At 34.5% G+C, this 25,822-nt stretch overlaps 1 protein-coding gene across 1 annotated transcript in view; it reads right to left on the bottom strand.

The window, feature by feature from the left end:
• The window catches only part of MIB1 (MIB E3 ubiquitin protein ligase 1), a 139,902-nt gene that overhangs the window by 70,195 nt on the left and 43,885 nt on the right, over positions 1-25,822 (bottom strand). The window contains exons 6-11 of the mRNA XM_072604373.1: positions 18,097-18,301; positions 15,447-15,630; positions 13,583-13,727; positions 12,393-12,526; positions 8,869-8,976; positions 1,784-1,981 (exon numbers count right to left, since the gene is read on the bottom strand). Of these exons, the coding sequence (XP_072460474.1) occupies positions 1,784-1,981; positions 8,869-8,976; positions 12,393-12,526; positions 13,583-13,727; positions 15,447-15,630; positions 18,097-18,301 (974 nt within the window). The remainder of the gene's footprint in view (positions 1-1,783; positions 1,982-8,868; positions 8,977-12,392; positions 12,527-13,582; positions 13,728-15,446; positions 15,631-18,096; positions 18,302-25,822) is intronic.

Here is a 25,822-nt window from a genome sequence, read left to right as displayed (position 1 = left end):
TAATTAGCTGATGATAAAGCATCTAAACTCATTAAAAAAGATTAAGGCCTGGACATATGAGAGATAACAACGGCAACTACCTTCCAGAGCTGTTGTAAGGAACAAATGAAATATTTGTAAAGAGTTTTACAAACCTTAAAGTTCAATATAAATGAGTTATTATTATTTCAAATGTTTAGAGTTAAAGTATTAGGTGTTCAATAAGTATTTTGACATTTTAGAAGGGAAATGCTGAATTTCTCCATTAAATGATCTTTCTTAAATTTCACAAATTAAGATGAACACTCTGAAGTATGCAGGTAGATGGTACAGTATACATATTGCTGGGGGTCAGGAAGACCTGAGTTCAAATCTGGGCTCACTAGCTGATTGGCTCTTGGGAAGTCACTTAACATTTGTCTGCCCCACTTTCATCAACTGTAAAATGGGGCTAACAATAGCACCTACTTTACACGGTATCTGTGAAGATGAAACAGATATTTGTAAAACATTCAGCACAGTACCTGGCACAAAGTAGGCATTATATAAATGCTTATTCCTTTCCCCTTCTCTTGAAAAAACAGCAACAACAATAGAAACACAATACAGGGTAAATCCCTATGACATACAGTGATGGTCCAAAAAATTCATTTTCTTTTCCATTTACTTACCAAAGAAATAGAAAATAAGAACCAAACTAGAACTGCTAATGTGACGATTTTAGTTGTAGCTATAAATAAAAGTCAAAGGAAGGAAGCTTATGCATTTTATAAGAAGAAAATGAATTTTAGTTAAAGTCTGAAACTGAAAAAAGGCAAGGAAAATGCAAAAAGGTTCGCTAAAAAGAAGAAAAGAATCAGAAGAAAAAAATTAGTTCTTACTAGTCCTTTCTCCTCAGATGGATTACACTATTATGTAAACAACAAGTAGAGGGTGTGATGCTAGAAATAGAACAACCAAGAGCTGAAGTGATTTTATAAGAAAAACCTGAATACAAGTAGGTTGATCAGGACAGCTCACTGGTAAACGATGTTGTTAAAGGGAGTGAATTTTTATCTGGGACTTTTAATGCATCTTCCATTGGAGATGGTCCTCAATGGGTCTCGTAGATTCGGGAAGAATCTACTAGCTCAACCTGCTAGGTTGGGGTCACTCTTTAGTAAGAGAGCTATAAAAAAATAGTTAACAGATGGTTTTTATCTACTTTTTTCTTAACAGAAGAGGTTAGGGACTTGAGAAAGAACTTTAATCCCTGGGAAGTTCCTATGCAATGCCATAGTATCCCAAGGATCAAGGCATCTCAGAACCAGAGTTGGTAGCAGTCAGATGTGATAGAGAATAATTATAAGTTGCTGGACCAAAAACCTTTATATTTTAGGTACTATGAGAAGCCAACGACAGAGGCACACATATACTCCACCATGAAGAACAGGACCAACAAGATCCAAGTGCTGAGAGATCCTAAATTCTTTTTCATAAATCACATTACTAATCGAAATAAGAAGTGGGGATTGATAAAAGTTACAAAGTTTTAAATAAGTCAAAGGAAGGAGATTTCAAAAATCTCAGCAAACCTACTCTGCACCTTCTGCTAATACATCCTAAGAGAAACACTATATTCTAAAACAGACTATTTGCCAATTTTATTATATATTCCTCATTCTATTTTCATTTCATGTTTTTCTAAAGCTTTATAGAAATAAATTTTATAAGAACACATTATTTACATCTAGAATCTAAAATAATCTAAGACTTTATGAAGATCTTAACTATACCTAAGGAAATGTTTTAAAATCCGTTTTACCTGAAGACTTGGATGACAGCCAAAGTCCAGTAACGTCTTCACAACTTGAAGGTGACCTTTATTCACAGCAATATGAAGTGGGGTCTGTCTGCGTTTGTTTCGAGCATTCAAATCTGCACTACCTCTGTGTAGCACTTCTATGACAGCACCTTCATCTCCAAAAGCTGCATGGTGAACAGCTCTATCTCCATCTTTATCCTAAACATTAAAAAATAAATGTCTGCATTAGGCAACATTTTTAGAGAGCAAAATAAATAAAACTTGTTAAAGAGTAAGACAATAATGGCTTATAAATGAAAATGAAATGTCACCATGTCCTAAACTGGATTCTAACTTTAATAATTAAATTTCAAATATAAAAGGGTGACTAGAGATAGACACTGTATGTTTACAAGTAAAAGGCTACATCTTTTTTATTAAGCATAAAAACAATGTCTTATTTTTTGATTTTAGAGACATTCAGGAAAAAAGTATCATTATTGGATAAAAGGCATTAAAAAAACAAAACCTTTTAAAAGCACTAAATACTATACCATCTATCATACAATTTCAGAGGAAAAATATGAATAGCACCTCACATTAACTAATAATAAAAAACTGAGTCTAAATTAAAAAACTTTAAGTACAGTACAGAAACTTTATATAAAAACCCAATGAATCCTTTTGTAAAGTAGAATCATTCTGTAATGAACTCACCACAGCCCAATCTATTTGTAAGACTGAAATTTTCTACCTTAGAATGGATCACTTAAAAGAAAAGCATAAATGACCACATATATATCAAACAGAAACCTCAGTTGCCCTGCTAGATACAGATGGAGAGAGACATTTCCAGCACAGTTCATTTATACTCCTATGTCACAAATTTCAACAACAAATTCTAAGGCACAAAGCTTAATACTTTTAAAAAATGCTTTCTCAATCTTTACTTCCATCTAACTGAGAGTATTGTCTCTTTTCACTCCCAAGACATAAGGCAACACCAAGTCAGATCACCCAATAACAAGCACTGTGCTGCATTCTTGACTCTCCCTTCAGCCCCTGCATCCATTCAGTTGCAAAATCTTGCTGTTTTTCTACTTTCCCAACATATCTACTATCTTATCTGTTCTCTCTACTCATAAAGCTACCCCCTTAGTTCAAGTCCTCTCATCACCTCTTGCGTAGTTTATTCTAACAGTCTTTTAATTGGTCTCCCTTTCTCAAGTCTCTGTTCACTCCGACCACCCTAAAATTCTCCTTAAGCATAGATTTGACTGTCATTTCCCTACTCAACCAACATCAGTGACTTCCTGTTGCCACTAGGATCAAATATAAACTCTTCTTTTTAGCTTTTAAGACCCCTCACAACTTGGCCTCAATCTATTTTTCCAGCCTCAATGTATATTACTCCTCTCTATCACATTACTCAATCCAACCAAAATGGCCTTCTCTGATTCTACACATGACACTCCATCCCTCTTTGCTTTTGCACTAGCCATGCCCAATGTGAGGAATACACTCCCTTCTTACTTTTTTACACAGTATATGCATAATTTTTTTGTATGAAGTCTTTCTTATTGTCCCTAACGCTAGCACCCACCCTCACAAACTACCCTGTACTTAACAACCCTGTTTAAGTTTGTGTGTTAACTTCATGTTTATTTATATCTATGTACTACATATGTCTCCATTAGACTGTAAGCTCCTTGGCAAGTAGGTATTTTGTTCTTTGCGTTCTTATCACAATGCCCAGCACAGGTCTGACACATAGTAAATGCTTCATAAAGACTGCTAACTGACTAATGAATTAAATATTTAATTTAGCCTAGGGAAGTAGATGGCACAGTAGATAGGTCTTCCTGATTCCAGGCCCAGTCCTCTAAGTTCCAATCTGGCCTCAGACACATACTAGCTGTGTGATCCTCGGCAAGTCATTTAACGTCCTTGTAACTCAGTTTTCTCATCAGAAAAATGGGGATAATAACAGGACTTCTCAATGCTATTGTGAGGATGCAATATTATTTGTAAAGTGTTAGAAGACTGCAACCAAGTTCCTTTTTCTAGCTCCTCTGAGTTAGAAATTGCCTTACCAACATTACTTTTTCCCAAACTATTTATAATTTCTATTGCTCTCCTGAATAGTCACTTCAAACTTTCCAGGTATAAAATAAAGGTTAGTATTAGGTCACATGACAACATGGAAGAAAGAACAATAATTGCCTTCTAAGGGGTGACCTTCAAGAAATTAGAGATGTAACCCCAACATCATAACTTCCCTTAATCTCGTATCCAATTTATTTACAGTCTTCTTAAAACTTTTTTTTTGCATTCTCACACTATAAACAATCTTTCTACATGAGTTTCAGACACAACATAATAATCCTGGATTCTCTCTCCTTCCCTCTCAGAAATCCTTGTTATACTCCTGCTGACTCCTTAGTTCACAGCAATTGTTTCAAACCCCTATTTCTCCCCATCTCTAAAAATGCAATTGCACACCCCATGCATTTAACAGATGACTCTGTCTCCTACTTTCACCAAGTCTGAGGCCACTCAGCAGGGGCAGCCCCAACATCCCATTTCTGTTCCCCTCTCCCTGAGAGGAACAAGTGCCAATGTTCTTGCTAAAAGTATGTCACTGATTCTACTCTATGCTATCCCTTAAAGACTATACTCCAACAGTTCTTGTTGATCTCATCCAGCCTCTTCATCTCCACTGCCTCCTTAGAACATACCTACAAACATGCTTAAAAAATAAGACGAAACAAAAACCAGCAACCCTCAAAGTCCTCTGGTGCTCCTTCTCCCTTCATTCGGCTACTGACCCATCTCATTCCCTCTCTTCCCTGCCAAAGTTCTTGAACGAGTCGTTTAAAACTACTTTCTTCACTTTCTCATCACTCAATTCTCTACTTAACCCCACTGCAATCAGATTTCCAGTCCATCTGCCAACTATAATTTCTGTCCCATGGTTCACCAATGAACAACTAGCTACCCAATCCAGTCCTTTTTAGTCCTCATCCCTCTCATGAAGAATGAATTTCTGCCCATTCTTTGGAGTCCAACTCAAATCCCCCCTTCTAAAGGAAGTCTTCCTCATACTCTCTAGCAAATGGCCTTTTCCCACCTCAAATATCACACAGAATTTAGCCTGGTCTTCTCTCATGTAATTATTATTACTATTCTGTTTTACAGCACTTTATGAAAGATGAAAGGTAAACATGGTGTTACGGACAGACATTTGCACACCTGAAACTGATAGATAAATGTGAAGCAATATTACAACAGGAAAGGGTGCTATACAAAGTCAAGAGAAACCCAGGTTTGAATCCTAGCCCTGGCACTTGCTATACTTACTGGTTATATAACTTTGAGGATATTATCATCTCTCTGAGCCTGTTTTCTATTCTATAAAATGAAAATAATACTTTCAATATCTCCCTCATAGGGTTGTTACAAGAGAAAAGTACTTTGAAAACCTTAAGGTACCATAATGCTGTAAGCTTGCTTGGTTTTTACACTGCTGTAATATAGATTCCTACCTAGTCTCTCAGGTCCATAAGAAAAAGCACCAGGGTTTGTCTACACTCTGATGTGCAGAACACTTGGATCTGGGCCGTACAACTGCTACCTGAAGGACCCTAGTCAAGTCACTTCTCTGAACCTGTTTCCTCAACAGGAATAGTAGATTAGACTCATCTCTAACATCCCTTCTAGCTTGAAGTCTATTATTATCAGGAACTACATAAAAAAACATGTTTCTGGAATTAAAGTCTACAATAGCATGTATATAACTGCTACACTCTTATAGCAACTCAGGTTTGTGTCCTAAATAGCACTTAGTTAGAACCTAGTTGAAGGTTTTTTTTAAAGGCTAAATGATGCGTTTTTGCCCCACCTCACTTTGCACCACGATTAGTATTGCTTTCGTTTCAGTTATGAGGGATATTTGATGGGTCCCAAATAAGTATACTTATACAGCTAAGCTATCTTTTCACAGTCTCCACACCTGCTTTACCTACATAGTAAAAGGAAAATAATATGAAATCTTACTGTACTGAAAAGGAAAGGTAAATTCCAAGAGACAAACAATTTCCCCGTATAGGTCTTTGAATTTTCCCTAAAGAGAAATAGCAAAGAATAATCATTTTATAACTGACCCCTCAAAATTTTAAATTTACCAAATTACTTGGTTTGCTAATATTTCCCAAACCAAATTAAAATTTTTAAATGGTAACCAATACTATATGGAAAATCTAAAAGGTTAAAAGTTATACACTTAATTCAGCAAAGAGCAAACATTTATTCAGTGCCTACTACAAATGCTAGGCTCCCATGCTAAATGCTTACTCATAAAGACAAAACATAAAAACAAAATAGAAACAAAATAGTAAGTGATTAGATATTAAGGTAAAGAGTTAAAGACAGATTGAATGCTACAAACCTAGGTGGCTAAATTAATAAACCAAAGGCAGAAAAAAATCTCAAGATATTTTTATTGGGTTGTTGATAATATCGCTTCTTATAATTAAAAAGAAATATTGGAGGAAGGGATGGATGGGGTACATGCTGTCCTGGGGTAGGAGAAATGGGGAGAAAATTTTGAGTTCAAATTCTTGTGAAAGTGCATGTTAAAAACTGAAAAATAAATTATATATTAAAATTTTAAAAATTAATTAAAAAGGAATGAACTATTGATAGACTTAATTCTATGGGAATTATAAAAATGCAAAAATTTATATTTTCATAAAATGGAAGAAAATTATAATGTTGTTTGATTAATGGTTAAAAAAAATAATGCACATAACCTAGACAAAGAAAAACATTTTTAACAGTATGGAACTATTTGTTTTGGTAAAAATTTATTGTTTTTTAAAATTTGCTATTAAAGAATATTTTAGACTTTTAAAACAATATGTATAAATATTTTTCCTTTTGTGTGTATCATATCTATTCTATTGCCTCCAACACATTTCCAAAGGAAAAAAAACTGAAAATACTAAAGAGAGACCTTAACTCAATGCCACACATTCCATTTCTCTCCTAAATAACTTCAGGTTTCCTACAGTGAGATATCATTCTATAGCATTTCTCAAAGAGTTAACCTTACCCCCCTCAGTTCTTTTGTTTTAATAGTAGCTAACCAATTTAGTCTGTATTTTGAGACTCCATTACAAAAAAATTAAAAGAGCTATGCCGAATGTTCTCTTTATCTTCAAAACCATAAGATATGCCTCAGCCCCTTGTTGCTTTCTATTCATATAAATAAAAGGAAAGCACATCAGGTACCATCACCCACATCATTCAAAAACTCCAAGTCTGGCAGTATATACAAATTTGTCTCCAACGCCTCCATGCTGCCTATCATAATTCAAAATCAGACAATCCTTTTTAATGTTTAAAAAACAATGAAGCATAAAAGGAACTCAGCTTTATTGTCTTTTATAGTACTATCTGAAACAAAGTTTTTTACCTACTTTGGAATTACTCAAATTAAAATGGAGAGTCTTGTCTATAAAGATTTGTACCTCACACCCCAGATCAAAATTTTGAATTTTGAAGCTATTTTAAATATCTTTATAATCACCATAAAAAGTCATTAACAATTAATAATTAATTCTACTAAAGCAAACTTATATTTTATATACACCTATCAAAAAATAATAGTATTACAAAGGAACAATTTGAATGAATAGGAGCAATATCTCCCAATTCAAGGCAATCAATGTTTGCACCATTATAATATCCCAGAAAAAAATAACATTTTTTTAGTTAAAGATGATGGCAAAAACTATAAGAAGTGGGATGTGTTTTCCCACTTTTAGGACATTGCAGATTTATTTTTCATTATTAAGATAACAACAGTTTCACAAAAGTAAAGCTTCTGCAAGGAACCCACTTACTTACTCTTTAAACATAGGTGTTGAAATAACCTAAATTATACCAAACAATTAACAAAAAGATGACTCATTCCTAAATGAGCCTAGAGAAGAAGATTATCTAGTCAACATGATTTTAGCAGGAAGAAAGGTGATAATGACAAAAACAAAATCATTCTCTTCTCCACTACATTAAGCAGAAGTCATATGTGGATAAAAAATTTCTAGAGATAAACTTACCTAAAGTTGTAATAAACTAGATAGATATTTGGTATACACTAACTTCGATCTCTGCTAACGGAAGGGAACAATAATGTGGAATAAAAAGATTCCCACTGAGCCTGTCACTGGAATGCTGGAAGGCTCTCACACTTGGAGCAGGTTTGGAGTAACTAGTGACAGAGAACTCTCACCTCCATCATAAAGAGTCACACCAATATCAATGGATTTTCTGCTGACGTTCAATCTCAGAAGATGGGCATATAATTAGCTTTCATCCTACTTCTTATTATACTCATCCAGCATCATTCAAGAAAACAAGAGCTATATAGAGAAAAACAGCTATCCCCCTGTTCTAGGTCTTCATTTCCTCCCTATAAAATGAAAGGGTTCAAAGGAGTTTCTCTTGTGGTTCTCAAATGGCCCAGTGGATAGTGTGGGACTTAAGTCAGCACTCTTAAGAGCATCCTGGGTCAGACACTAGCTATGTGACCCTGGTCAAGTTCCAATTTCTCTGTGTCTCTTTCCCTACCTGTAAAATGAAAGTAATAAAATCACCTACCCCACAGGGTTGTTGTAAGGATCAAATGAAGAACTACATAAATGCTAGGATTATTTCTTTTCTCATCTTCCTTCATCTCAACCTTGTCTCTAAGATTATCTCAAATTTATCCTGAATATATCTTGCTTATTGTACGTAGCTATTCATACACTTACACTTCCCTTTTCCCCCATTCCCATAAGACTATGAGCTTCTTGAGAACAGAATTGTTTTCTTGGGGCTTTTTTAGGGGATGAGGGAAAGAATCTTTGTAGCACTTAGCACAGGGAGGCATTCAATAAACATTTACTGACTTGACTTTAAAAAAAATTTTAAAAGTACTAATGGCACTGAGGTGAAAACGAAAAATAAATTGATAAAGCTACAGGAATAGAAGCATATAATTCAACTATAATCTTATCTCATATATGCTTATATTTTGTCAAGACTAGTTATTTAATTACCTCTGCTTCTACATCCACATTTTGCTTCAAAAGCAGTTTTAAAATGTCAACATGTCCATTCTGACTAGCAGCTTGCATGGCAGTGTGTCCAGCACATTGTCCATTTACCTAAAATAACAAAATAAAATAAATGTTAGGACATCCAACCATAACTCTAAATACCCAAAGGTATCATATGCAAGGGTCTCTAAAATTTTAAAATGTCAGTTATCTTCACATATCTGTGATTACATAAGCTAATTCTTTTTTAACAGCCACAAATTCAGTGTGTATAGAGTATGAAGCAAAGTTTTTGATACTAATCTTATTTTTTCATTTGTATTACTAAATCTAAGCTGTCTATGGTCATGGAAGTAAATAGGATATTTGTCATTTTAAAAATGTGTTATTTTACACATTTCTGGAACAAACTGCAAATAACAGAATTCATACTATCATGTCTCATCTTTTCTGCTTTATTTGAACACGCTTTTGGTGTTACTAAATGGTTACTAAATTTAAGAGTAAATAATTTTACTAAGGTTTTCAAATGGGTTTAATGGAAAACGTTTCACAAAGAGCAGTTTGAGATGTAGAACACTACCACATCACGCTGGTCTGGCCATAATAATATAAGAATAATGGGGGCTGAGATTCTATTCCCATGCATATTCACTTCTAGATCCGAAATCAATACCCTCTTTAAAAGCAATATAACCAACAAAAATTTGACAGCACAGCAGGGGAGCTGCTTTTTAGCAACTCTAGTTACTTTTTAGCACAGTGACATCTTCACAGACAATTCTCGATAAATAACTACTGACTGTCTACTTTTAGCTAGTTTTGTATTACAAGGGGGTTGGAATGGGTAAAATGAACAGGCAAATTTCTCTTTAGCAAACAGAAAGAACATGCTAGAGAACTTGGCTGAAGAACAAACTGTATTTTCCCATTGCTTTCTATTATAAAAAAGCTCTAGAAAAACAGGGAAAGAGAAAAGAGAGGGGGAAAAAAACCCAACTCTGTTTCATAGGGTTCTTCAACCCTAAAGTCAACACAATTTAGAAGCAAGCAAACATTCTCTCATCATGAGTTTTCTTTGCAGAAAACCATTGGCTCTGTTGCCACAAACACTGTAAGAAGGGTCACACTGCCTAGCTTCCTTTATAGGCAACTGCATCATTGTGATAGGTTAAAAATCAATTAAAAATCTGCTTAAACGGCAGATTCCCTAGAATCACTCATTGAAGCATTACAGCACAGGTCTGTGACCAAGAGAAAACTATTATGATAGTCTCTGCCTCTTACTGCTGCTTGTAACTGCTATCATTCCCTAAACCTTAAAACAACAAGCAGCTATGGTATTATTCCCCCTAGTCACTATTCTTCATACCAAGACTACAGAAATGAAGGAATTATATTTTTTCTAGAAGCCACCAAAAGAATCCAATTACGATGTACAAAGGGGCATTCTTGGTAGTTATGACTTAGTAAAAGGTAAATTCCTATACTTATTACACTAGAGGAACTCAAAGTGTTTACAAAACTTCTCTCCCTCCCTTAATTTTAGGATATTCAATTGGGTCATAACAAATATAATGAATGATTTTATCATTTGACTTAAACTCACCTAATGACTATACTCCTAACAAGTGGGATGAGGACCCCTGGGGGACCACAGAGTTACTGCAAGAGATACTTGATTCCATATATGTATCAAGCATTGTCATTTATTTAGTTAGTTCAATAAGAACATACAATATTTGTAATGAGTTTTTGTAAACAATTTTATATGAACATTGCTTCCTTTTTTCTAAATGGAAAAGAAATTTCTTTGCCCTCTGGGAATAAAGTATGACATTTTCTTTGGACAAGATTCCCCTCCCAAAGTAGGTCATCTGAGTTGTTTACTAAGATTTCATGAGGTCCACTTTATGGAGATGTACATTTTCACTGGATTAAATTAAAATATCACAATGGAACTGGATTACGTTATAGTGAAAGGGAGAAGAGAATACAGTCACTAGCATTTAGTTACTATCTATTTTCTCAATGGATGTTAGTAGTATAAATAACTGATCATTTATAAAGTATTTTAACATTTGCAAAACACTTTTACATACACTGTCTCATCTACTGTAACTACTATTATATGGAAAATCTGAAATTCTTTTAAGTTAAAAAGGTGTTCTACCTGAAAAAATTGGGAATTATCAGTTTATACCAAGCCTACACAACTTGCGTGCACCAAAAAATTTCAGGCAGCCCCAAAAACAGTAGAGAAAAATATCCTTTACATTTTTGGCAGGCCACAGATTGTGCAGGCCTGGTCTTCAGTGGTTAAAAACTTTAGTCCATGAAATTCTAATTATTATTTTCTCTGAATCTTTTAAAATCTGCTTTTCAAAACCCTAGGATGCATGTAAGTCTATTTCCGGATATTCTCTCCTCTATCAAAAACTGTAGGAGAAGTGTTCAGTTCCTCCAACGGTTCCCTTTATTTCCAGCCCAGCAATCAGTACCATCCTGTTAGTGAAAAATCAGATGAAAAATAGAACTTCCCAGTACTGGTTCCTTCATCTTTTGAAGGATAAAATTATCATAAAGACAAATCAAGAAATTATAAGCTACTTTGCTTTTTGGCAGAAAGAGAAAGCCTCAAAACTCCAAGTAACTAAAGTCCTCCACCATGCCTCTGAATCAGGCTAGTGATGTTTCCCCAAACTCTTCTTCTATTTTTTCTCTGTCCCTGTCTTCTATTCTATACACCAAAGGTATAATCACTTTTCATTCTCCTTCCACTTAGTTTCATCCAAATTCTCTCCACCATGCTTCTCCCTCTTTTCTCCACAGTGTACCCTCTGAATATACAATACTATACCAATCCTTCCTTCCACCATTTTTACCTATCCTGCTTCTTTTGAGTACAAACAAGGACATATCTTTGCACAGGAAGAATAGAGACCTAAGTTGCAATGACATCTCCTGGATCATAAACGACTTTATAAAAACAGTCTCAGTATGACGCTAATGAGGCCAAATCCTCAAATTTCATCCCCAAATGTCAATTTCATTCTTATCCAAAGTCAAAGAATTCACCTTTAACTTAAGCTAGCTATTTTGCACATACGGCTTTTTGGTGACAGAGACTTGAGAGTGTATAGCTTGATTCAGGGAAAATACATGAAAAAAACTTCAAAGCATATGTCCTACTGATGATGAGAGAATAGTGATTATATATGCATGTATACCTTGTATATGATTATATGTTTGTATGTATCATAGATATATATCTACAAATGGTATACACACACTACCTCCAAAAGAATTTAGTGAGTTTTTCATACAAAATAAGCTGAAAAAGTTTATCATCCCCTTTTAAAAATAAGAATAACAAGTTATTTACCCTTAATAAAGGGAAACCTAGGTCAAACTTTTATTTTGTAAGAGAAAAATTGATATGAAACCTCCCCAAAAGGAAGCAATCATCTGAAAATGAGAAGCGTTGTTAAGTCTAGAGATATTTGTAAACTACAAATGCTCACATCAACATCTGGTCTCTTTAACAAATCTTCTACTTTAGCAACATCTCCATTAGCAGCAGCTTTAACTAATTCTTCATTAAGATCCCCAGACTCTTGAGTTTCAAATAGTTTCTTCAAGAGTTGAGACAGTCTCTCTGAAAATATAAAGTAAAACTGTAGGTATAGGAAAATGACGGAACTCAGAACTTAAAACATTAGAAGACATATATTCCTATGTTTTAACTGCTTCTAAAATTATTATGTTTCAAACTATTTTTCTTTTGAACTACACTGCAAATGATTTATCATACAAAACATAATTATACTACCTGAAATTATGGTAAACGACAGAAACCAATATGATGTGTTTCTTCAAAATCATTAGCGTTTCATGAATTAGAAAACAGATTTGCAGACTAAAGGCAATTCAAAAATTAATACTCATAACAAAGATATTATGAATTGATATACTATGATGGAATTCAATGAAAAAAAATTTTTACATTAAAAAAAGGTTGGTATTTGAAAAAATGAAAATAATTACCCCTGGGAAATACAATTATGAAAATAATTACTTTCACTTACTTACAGATTTTATAGCTAGCCCTACTAAAGTCTTAGGAATTCTATGCTCCACAATTGTAAATTCTTTATAATACCATATATTAAGTTTTTGTAAAAATGCCATTTATTCTTCTTTTCAGTTGAGACTAAAATCCTAAATCCTAATGATAATACTTCTAAAGTTACTGTCTGCTTTGTTTTAACCAAAATAACCTGCTAGAAGGTTACCATTTCCATAAACTATTTTCACAGGAAATCCTTATTCCTGTTAATCTGAACCAAAATAGCAATCAGCCACTTTAGGTGCTCACCATCAAAAAGTCCTCTGCTAGTCATTCTTAGATATAATTACTGAAAAGGAAAGCAAGTAGAGTAAAAATGGAAGGACACCATACACATTACTATACTCCTTCCATCTACTTCTTTTATTTACTTATCACTGCCAGAGGATGATTTGCTCCAACTTGAAGCAAACTATCTAATAAAAACAAGAGAAACAAAAATTGAGAGTAATAAAATTAATAATATAAATAACAAATAGCAAAAAAATAACACAGCAGGTCATCTAAACTTTTTATGTAACTTATTTATAATTCTACCTTGTCCTTGAAGACATTTAAAAAATAAACCATTTTTTAAGTACATACCACCAGATGCATTGCTAATAGCTGATCCTGCTGATGCTACCTTGGAAACAGCTGCAGGATTATAAGTCCAAGATGTTCCACAAACTTCTACTTTTAAATCACTGTCTGAATAAATCTGCTGTACACGGCCAACTTTGCCTAAGGTCTTAAAGATATGACAAACAACCATAAATGTTCACATATAAAATGACTGTTATAAAATTATCTGCTTGTCATATTAATATTTTTAAATGACACCTGATTTTAGCTTCTAGCTTCAAGAAAAAAATGCTAATCTTGCTGAAGCAGGTTCTATGTCTGTGAACTAAATAGTACAATGTACTAATATATGAAATTAGTAGTTTTATTAAAATAACTCAGTAAAATAAAATCAGAATTATTACTGAATAGTTTCATAGAGAATGGAAACAAAAATTTGACAAAATCAACTTATTAATTTACATTCAATCTACCGTTTTCATAAAAATTCCCCTTTATCACATACTGAACTTAAAAAAAAAAAAACTAAGAGCACTACACCCCTTCTCCTCCTTACCTTTTATATTAGGGCAATTAGAAAAAACAGAACAAAAACAAAAACCCCCACAATAAACAACATTCAGGTTATACAAATAAGATCTTTCTTCAAGGACATCATATAACTCAAGTGTTAAAGCTAAATTATCACTAACAGAAATTAATGTTAAGTAATTAACACAAAATTGTATCTTCAAATAAAGCTCTAAAGTGAAAATACACTGAAGAAGCAGCAGAAACCTCCTAATAAAATAAAAACACATATAAGATAACTACTAAAAGCACTACATCACAATCATTGCAAACCTTCTCCTGAGGGGAAAGGTCCTGAAACATCATATCAAGTGTCAGTGTTTCTTCACCTCAGAAATCACCACAACAGTGAAGAATACATCTAGAGAGATTAACTACTGTATCAAATCAATAAAATACCAGTGTACGAAACAGTTTTGCCCCATAGCAAAACTCATCTTTAAGCTAGAACTTATGAAGTTTTAGCATACAGTTGATCTTTTTAATCAAATATGAAGCTTTGGAACCTTGATAAATTATGCTTATGAGTAATGGAAAATATTTAAGTTTTGCAGCCTCAAAAGAAGTATTACTTTAATAACTCTTAAGGTTCATCAAATTCTTTCCTCCCAGCACTCCTGTTAGGCAGGTAGTGCAAGCAGTTATCCTCATTTTAGGGGGAAAACTGAAGTCCAGTGAGGCTAAGCAATTGTTCAAGGGTCACAAAGCAGGGCCTACATCAGGATTCTAATTCTTCACAATACCTCTTCTCTTGAGTGAAAATTTAGAGGACAACAATTTTCACTGTAAATAGTAACAAAAGGGATCCCAAAACACAACCTTTCAAAAATAAAATTAATTATATGTGAAATGCAAAGTAACAACACTCTTACTCAGTGCCTAACTCAGGCTACAGGAAATTCTGTCTTTTCTATTTATCATCTCTGGAGGGGAGTAGAATCCGTAGTCTATGAATTCTAAGTCTGAATCCTGCTTCATACTTACAGTACTTGTAAAAACACAGCCAAATCACTTAACCTCTCAAAACTTCAGTTTGCTTTTATGTAAAATGGGAATTGGAGCTATTATTATTGTTAGAAAGTGAAGTAATGGAAGAAATGTTTCCGGGAAAGAAATTTAATTTTTCTATTTTTCTTGCCCTCCCCCCTTCATTAATTCTTAATTGAAAAATTAAGCTTTCAATAAATAAATAGCTCACCCAACTCTGGAAAGTTTTACACTGTTGTGGTTTTTGAGAATTTATATGCTTACAAATCTAAATAAAATGTAAACAACCAAGTTCACCTAATTAAATGTCCCATTTTTATATACTTACAGGAAGCATAGCTTCTGCCCATTCACCATGACCTCTTTGTAGAAGCTTAATTCTTTCTAGATCGTAACAAACCTGAACAAGGTCACCCACTTGAAATTGTGAAGTACCCCCTTCTGCACCCTGTGCAGCATCCCCACTTCGGACAACATTAGCTTTAGTGAGAACAGCTGGATTGAAGGTCCATCTGTAAAACAAAAATAAGTGACATACTATATTTAATTGTTTAAAAAAATTCTTACATTGAACTATTTTGTTAAACAATGAGTTCGCTAAGAAGGAAAATATTTTTAATGTCAGCAACTTAAAGTCAATCTTCAAAATATTTGCAAACTATTAAAGAACTAAATTGTCATAATCTTTTAAAATCATCTTATAATCAATTTGTAAGCATATGATTCATTATGATCAATTTATACATAATTATATAGGGTACATATTTACACATATACATAATTTATTATATTTCCTCATCTATAGATTTGCAAGGATCAGGACCATTATTTTAAAGTGAGCTCAAACTAAAGTGTACATCCGCAAATTCATAAAGTAATGTAACAGGTTACCGAAAATTCTGTCAGAAAAATAAAATCAAACATACTTATGTGATCTGGAAAAGTAATGGTGCCTTAACAGCATATAGATGAACAACCAGCAGTTTGGAAAATGAAAAAGCTATAACTCAATTTTATGGTGACAAGCTTTTATGTAAGCTTAAAAGGAAAAAAATGAATCTTTTAGAATATCTTTAACAATCTCATTGAGAAAATTTGTATCATACTGTATAACAATTCTTCATTATCCATATTTTGGAAGAGAAAAACAAGCATGGATAAGGCAAAAAAAAAAAATCTAAAATTATAAAGTGAAAAATAATGTACATGTGGTTTTTAAACTCACCACAACATAATTTGTGGCTTGCACACAAAGCATATTGACCCCCTAAACTCTTCCTGTCTTACTGTCAGACCAGTATTTTATTGTAAAATAGTTTTACTACAACGTACCTAATGCATGCCTCCAAAGGGCGGGTGGAGTCTCTTCTCAAAGTATTTACATAATTCTAATAATTAAGAAAAATCAGAACCAAAAAACAACTCCAGCCTCATTCTATGCTAGAGTCTCTGCTTGAGGCAAACTATGCCAGAGCCATGTAAAGGAGGCAGCACAACAGAATGTAAGAACACTCAATCTATAGGCACAAGACACAGGTTTGACTTGAAGCTTTGTCAATTACTGAGCGAGTCCGTTAGCCTTGTTTCCACACTAAAAAATTATGACAGTACTGCTAACAAGTATACACTTCTGGGCAGTTTTTGCATTAAACTAAAAGATGTATATAACATGATAGAAAATTTAAGCAATATTGTACCTACCAATTTTATTTTAAAAAGATCTTCAGAAATGTAAATTCCACAAGAGTAAATTCCTGTTCCCTATAACCAATTAAATCATTTAACTAGATTCCTTTGTCTGCATAAGGAAAAAGAGGGACACTGGCTAGTATCTTACTTGAATAACGCTTAATATAATGATAATCCATAGCATAATCAATAGTGTATTGGCCTTAGAGTCAATAAGACCGAAGCTCAAAAAATGACTCTTCCCTGTCCCCAACACCCATAAATACTGGCTATGTTATTCTAGGTATGTCATTAAACCTTTTAGCTTCCATTTACTCACCTACAAAATAGGGATAATATCTTAGCACTTACCTCATAGGGCTGTTACGAGGATCAAATGAGACAATGTATATAGAGTATTTCTCAAACCTTAAAGCACTTTTAAAGTGTCCCTTTGTATTACTAAAATTATTATTCATCTCTATCTTTTCCCATGGAGTTCAGAAAGAAATAGTCCTGGGACAAGTCACTGTCTCGCTATTACTCTTTATTGTTAATGTTCTTCAAACTATTGCACAGGTAGATAAGATAACTGCTTTTTTAATGAATAAAAAGCAATGGAATTGATTTTATTATTATTATCATGTTTAGACAACTTGAGTTTACTTCACAATTTCTTTACAAGGCCTATTTAATCTCTCTCAATACTCTCCTTTCTACATCTTCTTATGGTCATTACACTGCTCAAAATGTGACTGCCAAATTCAGATATTCAACTCTTAGGACCTGACCAAAGCCAAGCAAAACAATTATTTTCTAATTCTTGAATATCACATTCCTATTAGCTTTCTAATAATATCCAATGTAAACAAAAAAGGACAACATCACTTATTCAGAATGATAGATTACAATTTCTAGCACTTTCTCTGTTTCATTTATTCCTGGTCAGTCTGATAAAATCTTTTTTGTTCTTTAGGGATAGAAAGAGGAACTAGACCTGTAGTTTCATTAGTATAAGGAAACTTCCTCTACTAATGTAGGTCAGTACCATCTTTGCAATGTAAAGTATTAGACAGCTTGCCTAGGGTACATAAAAGTTAAGAAGCCTGCCCAAGGCCACAGTTAGAGATAGACTTGCCTTTTGGGTTTATTTCTGTCCCCTAAAGTGGAATACTTTCAGTTTTTCTGTATTAAGTTAAAATTTTACTTGGTCTCTACATCAAAAAGCTTTTTAGTCATATCTATTTTATTTTCTAACTTTTATATATACATCCTAAGTGTGTTACTATCTAAAATTGAGTATCACCAACCTATTGCCACTCGGATATTGTACTACAATGTCATGATCTTCATCAATGCCACAAACTGTTCCAGTTGTAGTTAAAGTCTCAAACATGCCATCAGTCCATCCTCCATGCCCATGTTGCAAAGACTGTACAATTTCTAGATCAAGATCTATGTTTACTAGGTCACCAATTTGTAGTCCACCAGGATTCCGGTTACCATTCTGCTCACCTGTAATTGGGGGGAAAAAAGGGAGCAGTCATAGGAATGTCCACTGAATTATAACAAGCAAAGTTACCAGGTCTGAAGAGTAACTACTCTAGCTATTATCTTCACTGTACGGTCTTTTGTATTTTAAAAAGCGCAGACTCAAAATCAGTTCAGGCTAAGTTACAAGACACTTGAATCAAACACTTATTTTCCTGTTTTTCAAAAAAAGTCAAATAAATCATGTTTTTGCTTTTTGTGATTTACTAAAACTTTTTATACTAGAGAGAGAAAAAAAACAATTCACTACCTAAATTTACACATTACACAAGGTACTCTATATTGGCAAAATGAAGTGCGCAGAGAGCTATAGAGCAATAAGTCAAAATATAATTAATTGGAAGTAACTTAATGGAATCTGTTCCACTGATTAGCTGTATTTTTTTTTTTGCTTTTCTTTCCCAAGAAACAATGTACCCAAATTTTAAAACAAAAATAAAAATGTTCCTGTAAAGATGTAAGTCCATGTTTTACAATGTTTTACTACATATTTCAGATAAGCTCTTGCTAACTTTTTAAATAAGTCTTGTGGTGAATTTTTTTCACAATTGTCTACTTGGTAAATTCAGATTTTTGAAAAGGGTATCCCTAAAGAACCTAAAACATAATTTCTATTGCACCTTTACTAAAAGTAACAAGATACAAATGAGTTCAACTCAGTTCAATTCAAATATATTAAGTGCCCATTATCTGTAAGGAGCTACTCCAGACACCAGGGATACAAAGACATAAACAAAAACAGTCCCAACCCTTAACAAGCTTATGTTTTACTCTGGAGACACAGTGAATATGTATCCAGATAAATACAAAGTCATACAAGGTAATTTAAAGACAGAGAGCATTTACAACTGGGAGGACTAGGAAAGGTCCTCTAAAGGAGACGGTATCTGACCTGCATTTTGAAGGAATCTAGGGTTTGCAAGAGGTAAGGACTGAGTGCTTTGAGAACACAGGGCTCAACCTGTTCAGGAGTACATAGATGAGACTAAATGTTAGCAAAAGCTAACTGAATACTCTGACTGGAATGAAGAAGCATATACAGAAGTAAACATGAAATAAGTAACGTGAAAGGTGAGTGCCAAATTATGAAGGGCCTTCAATAAGTGACTTGGTATTTTTTCAATATCATAGGAAACCAAAGAAGTATCACAGCGGTGTTTTAGGAACAATAATTTGGCACTGTGAAGAACAGATTAGAGACAAGAACACCAAGAAAAAAGGCACACCCCTAAAATATAGTAACTATTAAGATAAGTATACCACATAAGCAACTATCAAAAAACCTGGTTAAGAATATGGCCTAATTCGGGGTTTAAAACACTGACATTTGTGACACTGATTGACCATTAACATTTACACAATCTGAGTCCCAAAGTCCACAGGTAAAGGACTCTTGCCTCACTAGTGGAGGTCAAGCAATGCCCATAACTGTGTGAAAGACAAGCAAAGTTAGAACAGGAAAGAGGAAAGCTCTGCTTCCTTCAGATTTTCTTTAAGAATCTCTTCACATCAGTTCAGGCATTTCTGGCTTCCAGCTTTCAAGAGAGAAGACAGAAGATGCCAACCCCACTTCAGGCTGCTGAAAAATAAGATCCTGAATCAAGCAACTGTGACTTGCTACAACAGAACCTTGGGGTGATTTCCCCTTGGGTGAAATCTAGTATTCTACCTTAGCTAAGCTGAGTTACCTTGTTCCCAATGAGAGCGCTCCTTCACTCTGTATTGCCTGTTATATATTTTATGTATACTTTTCTCTGGTTTCTGTTTTGCTATCAATTTGGATAAATGGATTTCTTTGCTATCTGTTATATGTGTTCACTGTAGAACTAGTGTTTGGTGGGAAAGGGGTCAACCCTTGGATATAAAGCTTTGGTCCTCCTTTCAGTCTTATTAAGAAAGAGCTCTTAGAAGTTTAGCTTGAGTTTGAAAATATCCTCTAAACGAATAATATTTAAGAGAACAAACATATAATTCTAGTTTGGTATGTCCCTAAAGAGAGCAGTTGGTTCCAACCTCCTGCTTCTCCTCCTAACAGGAATTAAATTCTCCCTTGGTGGAAGAAGAAAGGATTAGAGATCTCTATTCTGCCTCCAGCTGAACCACACAACATTCCTATTCTGCACATGAGGGGACCCACTCATTTCATTTATAGGAAAGATACCTACATTACACAACGTCTAGTAAGGAAAAACAAAGCCACAAGAAAAAAATTGTATCAAAATAATCAGGTATATTGCCACATCAGGATATCCTCAGGATGAAACCAATGTTGTTTCACAATAATACTATTCCTAAATTATAATAGATTTCTACCACAGTCTTAAAAGAAGTTACGACTAGAAGGAGAGATCTATTCTAACCCTTTTGTTTTATAAGTAAAAAAACCAAAACCCACACCCCAAAACAAAAGACACATCACTGTAACATATAGCTCCACCACCCACCAATTCATCACATTAGGGAGACAATAAGATAAAAAAAATTTTTAATCAAATACTATGAACTAAATTACCTATGAAATGGAAAAGAAAATATCAGTACAGAAACAGAAATCTAGGATCTTATTTTGAAAGTTCTATTATGATCTACAAGTCAAAAGAATTCCTTTAACATGCAAGCTTTTAATGAAGACTTTAATTTATGGTACTATATGTTGATTTATATCTCTTCCCAAACAAGCTTCCCAATGAAGTGCTCCTAGTTGTTGGCTACTTTTCTACAAGGGACAGTGTTTGTATCCTGAAATCCTCCAAAGGGCAAAAAAGACAGAAGCCTAGGGCCTAAGGGCAGAAAGAGCCTATAGAGGAAAGAAAAACATAAGGAAAGCATCTTCATTGCTTGCATATACTCCCTCCACTGGGGCCACTACAGAAGAGATGTTCTAGCCTAATTGTTTAGTGTTTAATCATAACCCTAGGCAACATAAATACCACAAATAGAAAGATTTACTGTACCATAAGGGAATAGGAAGGTTCTGACTGGGAAAAGCATGAGGGACACACAAAAGGGTAGAATGCTGATTAAGCCAAAGTTACTCAGTTTTCTGTTGTTACTGTTGCTGTCTTAAGCAAGTACTTTATTGATTTTTTTTCTTTATTGCACATCACTGTCATTTCCTAAAATTGTCCCATACAACAACTTACAACTAAGCAAAATAAACCAAATCATTGGCCATGTCTGTCAACATACACCTATGAATTGTCTTTGATATACTAACAGAAAATGCGAATCAATGATAAACTGTAAAGTCAACAAGCATTTATTAAGTACTTTTCTATGTGTAATACACACTGTTCTAGGCAGTGGATGGAAATGAAGGGCATAATGCTCTAAGATGGGAAAATAGGAAGAAAAGACTATATCCAAAATGTCCCCTACAATCTTTCTCTATTGACAAACTTATTTCACTACCATTACTCAGGTCATCATCTTCATACAGATAGCTTCTAAATCTTTACAACCAATCTGGAACTTTCTCCCAAGCTCTCCTATCTCCAACTGCTTATTGATCATTTCCACTTTGATTTCCTTTCCCATTAGCACCTCAGATTAAACTTTCATTTCTCCCAAAACCTGTTCCACTCCTGACTTTCCTGTTTGTATGTCTGACACCACAACTGACCTGCCACATTCAAAAAATTTGGCATAGGCTTTTTCACTTTTTCCTCTGCCTAACTCCTTCTAAGATGTGAAGCTTTGTACAAGTTAACATCCTCACTTCTGGGAACTTCAGGTTCATCTATACAATGAGGAAGTTAGATTAGATGCTCCAGACTGAAAGGAAAAATGTGTTAGTCTATTCAATTCTACATCTCGTTCTCTTTCTATCGCTCTGTCCCCTTCTCTCTATTCCCACCAGCACCACCTTAGTACAGGATCCCATTACCAAACACTATGACAATTTCAATAATGTCCCAAAATAGGAATCCGCTCTTCTATGCCTTCCCCTCCCCTCAAATCCATCTTGATAAAATTGTAAAACCAATTTTCCCACCATCCCTGGACTCAACTCAACTCCACTGTCTAAATCACGTCCCCATGTTCCCCTCCTTTTGTCCCAGCTTCTCATTGTTGTGTTGTATTCTTCCATTAGACTGGAAGTTCCCTGAAGGCCAGCACTTTCTTTTTTATACTTATATCACCAGTACTTAGCATTATGTCTGGAGCATACAGATCTGACACAGAGATCTGCTAATATCACTCTTTCCTGATAAAGGCTTTAAAAGGCCTACTGCTTAATAAGGTTCAAATGCTTTAGCTTGCCTTTGAAGATCCTCAACAATGTGACAACATCCTATCTTTAAGCTTTTGTTTTCTTTCACATTTGCTATGGACTATTTGATGTCCCCTGTAAATGCTCATCTGTGCTTTTGCTAAGACTCCCTCTCCTCCAAATTTCACTTTATTTTAAAGCCCAATTCAAATGCTACTACCTCAGTGAAGCCTTCCTTGATACCTTGTCCTGCTCCCACTAGACTCTTTGCCTTAGTCACAATCCTTTCCACCTCTGACTTCAAAAAGCACTTTGGTTACCAATGTCTTATGTAATTCTACATCTTCTACGACAAGTATTTATACTTATGTCAAACTCCTCTCAGAGATTTTAAGCTCAATGAAGACATAGACAGTCATTTATTTTATGACTGCATCTCCCCCATCATCTCTAACAGTACTCCTGCAATGCAGCAAGTTCTCCAAGGTGAAGGTGAAAGTGGAAATCCAGAGATCCTTTAAAAGGCCTGAATCATAGTCTGGGAAGAGGAGATACAAAGATCAGGGGTGAGTCTAAAAGTAGTGGCTTGACCCAGTACTAGAAGGCATCAACAAGGCAGATTTCTTTATTAGAGCAACTATAATTCTAAATGTCTGAGTCTAAAGAAAGAGCTCATAGATTAAAGGGGAATGACAATATGAAACACCTAGAAGAGGAGACTATCACTGGAAATCTTTGACCTACTATGGAAGCAGCTGTAGGATTCAGTGACCTCGGTAGAACTAAAGTGTAACCCATAACCCTGACAAATGTGGAAGATGAAATTTCCTCACACTTCAGTAAAATTTAGTAAATAATTTCCATGTGCTAGAGCTTATAGACAAGACGATAGTTCTGACATTTCAAAAGAAGCCAGAAAAGGGGAGAGAAAGGTAGGCAACTACAACTATGGTAACTGAAAGGGAAAAAATCCCAGAACTTAGTTCTTCACTGCTACTATCCTAGTATACAAGATTACAAATCAGAGATAAAAGGAGGTTCTGTGTCCCATTCCATCACAGATACAGTGAATAAAAAAATGCATAATCACTGCCTTTAGACTGCATAATAGAAAATGGTGTTTAGATTTGAAAAGATTTTTTTCCTAAAATATTTACCTCAATTATTCTATTTCACTTATTCTAATACTGAGATTTTTTTTATTTCCTCAGCATATAATAACTGGTGTTAATATCTGACATGTGCCCTTTGCTTCTAAGTTCTTAAAATAAATTCTATACCCAGTTTTGAAAGCATATGACCCTGATATGTAATTTAGCCTATATGGGCTCCAATTTCCTTGTCTGAAGATAAGAGAGTTGGACTAGAGGGTGTTTAATGTCCCTATGTGTTTTATAAGATTATTCATTATCTATGCTATCTAATAATAGGCTCAAAAAAGGAAGTGAGGTTGGCTAAGCATCTGACACAAGATGAAACAGAGTCAGAGAGATGTTAAATATCTTGCCTTAATTCACCAAGCAATGGTGATGACAGATCCAAAGTCTGAACCTAATCTCTATTAGGAGACCATGTGGTTAGGAGAAGGCAGTCAAGTATTTGGAATTTGTCACAGATACTAAAAACTCAATTAGATATTACATCTGCTACCAGTATTAATTTATAATTTGGGATCAAATCTAATAAAATAAAATATTGCATTATTAAAAAAAATGATCAATGAAGTTACCATAAAATACTAATGTAGTATTAAATGTCTACTATGTACATTTTTATTATATTCTTAACAATAACTCTGTATTCTATCCTAGAATCAAATATTATCTTCCCCATTTTGTCCATCATGGTATAGTGGAAAGAGTGTTTACTATGTAGTCAGGAGGACCTGGAGTTTCTGACCTTACTACAGGTGTGACCATGAGCAGGTCACTTAATTCTCCCAACCTTAAGTTTCCAGTTTCCTCAACTGTAAAGTTGGAATAACAACATATCCACCTCATAGGACTGCTTTAAGGGTAAAATAATATACTATACAAAGAAAGATTTGAGAACCTTAAAGCACTAACAGTCAGCTGAAAACATAACTTGCCATCCAACAATCACAAGGCACTACTAAAAACAGAATCAAGAAACTCCACTTTCAAAATCTTGCTGATAAACAACCTTCCCTTTTAGTACAGCTTAACCCACTAAACCTCTAAAAGAAGAAGGAAGATGCTGAAAAAGACTGAGGCGGGCCTCTCTTTCCTTCCTACAACTGTGAATTCAGTTAGAACAAGTCTATACAACCTGCGACCTGAGGATTGCTTACACCCCATGGGCCACTTGCACCCTTCAGGCTACTTGCAGCACACCTCTACATACAAAGGATGTTTTCCTCAACATTTTTCAAGGGCCACCCAAAATCTTTCAGCAGACTTAAAGCTGAAGGTTGCGCAGGCCTGAATTAGAGAATGAAGACAACAATAAAAGCAATAAGCAGTAATAATTCTTGGCGTGAAGCAATCAATCAACAAGCATTAAGTGTGTACTTCGTGTCCATCACTGCTGGGAACCATGGGTAAAAAGACAGAAATAAAAAAATTAGATTTACTCTACAAAGTTTACAGTCTAAGAGAGTACACGTATATCATAAAGTATAAACAAAACAAATGCAAAGTAAACTTTGGAGGGAAGAGGGTGCTGGGGGGAGGGATCAGGAAAGGCCTCACATCAAAGTGTCACTCGAGCAGAGTTCTAAAGGAAACAAAATAGTGGGAGGGTATTCCAGGAATGGAGGACATCTAGTGCAATACAAAGGTGTGGAGACAGGAGATAGAGGGTCAGCAAAAGGTCTAGTTTGGAGAAGGTAAAGAATGAGGAAAACAAAGTAACACGATAAAACTGGAAAGGTAGATGGTATATTTGTAAATTGGCAAAAAGGTAAATTGGATGTAAACTTAACATTTTAAATTTCACCATCAACACATTTACAGAGTGCTTTAAGGTTTACAAAGTGTCTCACAACATAAGTAATTTTACAAATGAGAACAGTGAGGTTCAGGGTGAGGTGACTTAGTCAAATATATATCTGTTAAGTCTAAGCCAGGACTTAAGACCACGGAATTAAAGCTAAGAAGGACTTTAGAGTCGGTCCAATACAGTTGCCCCATTTTATAGAAAGTAAACTGAGGCCCAGAGACAAAGTCACACAAGTTCCAAGTCCTTAGCCATGGGATATTAATCAGCATTTCTGATTCCAGACTCCATGTTTGTCCCCATCATCTCATACT

This window comes from Notamacropus eugenii, chromosome 4 (assembly GCF_028372415.1).
Source record: "Notamacropus eugenii isolate mMacEug1 chromosome 4, mMacEug1.pri_v2, whole genome shotgun sequence".
NCBI lineage: Eukaryota > Metazoa > Chordata > Mammalia > Diprotodontia > Macropodidae > Notamacropus > Notamacropus eugenii.
Note: the sequence above shows the minus strand (reverse complement) of the source record. Positions and strands in the feature narration are given on the sequence as shown.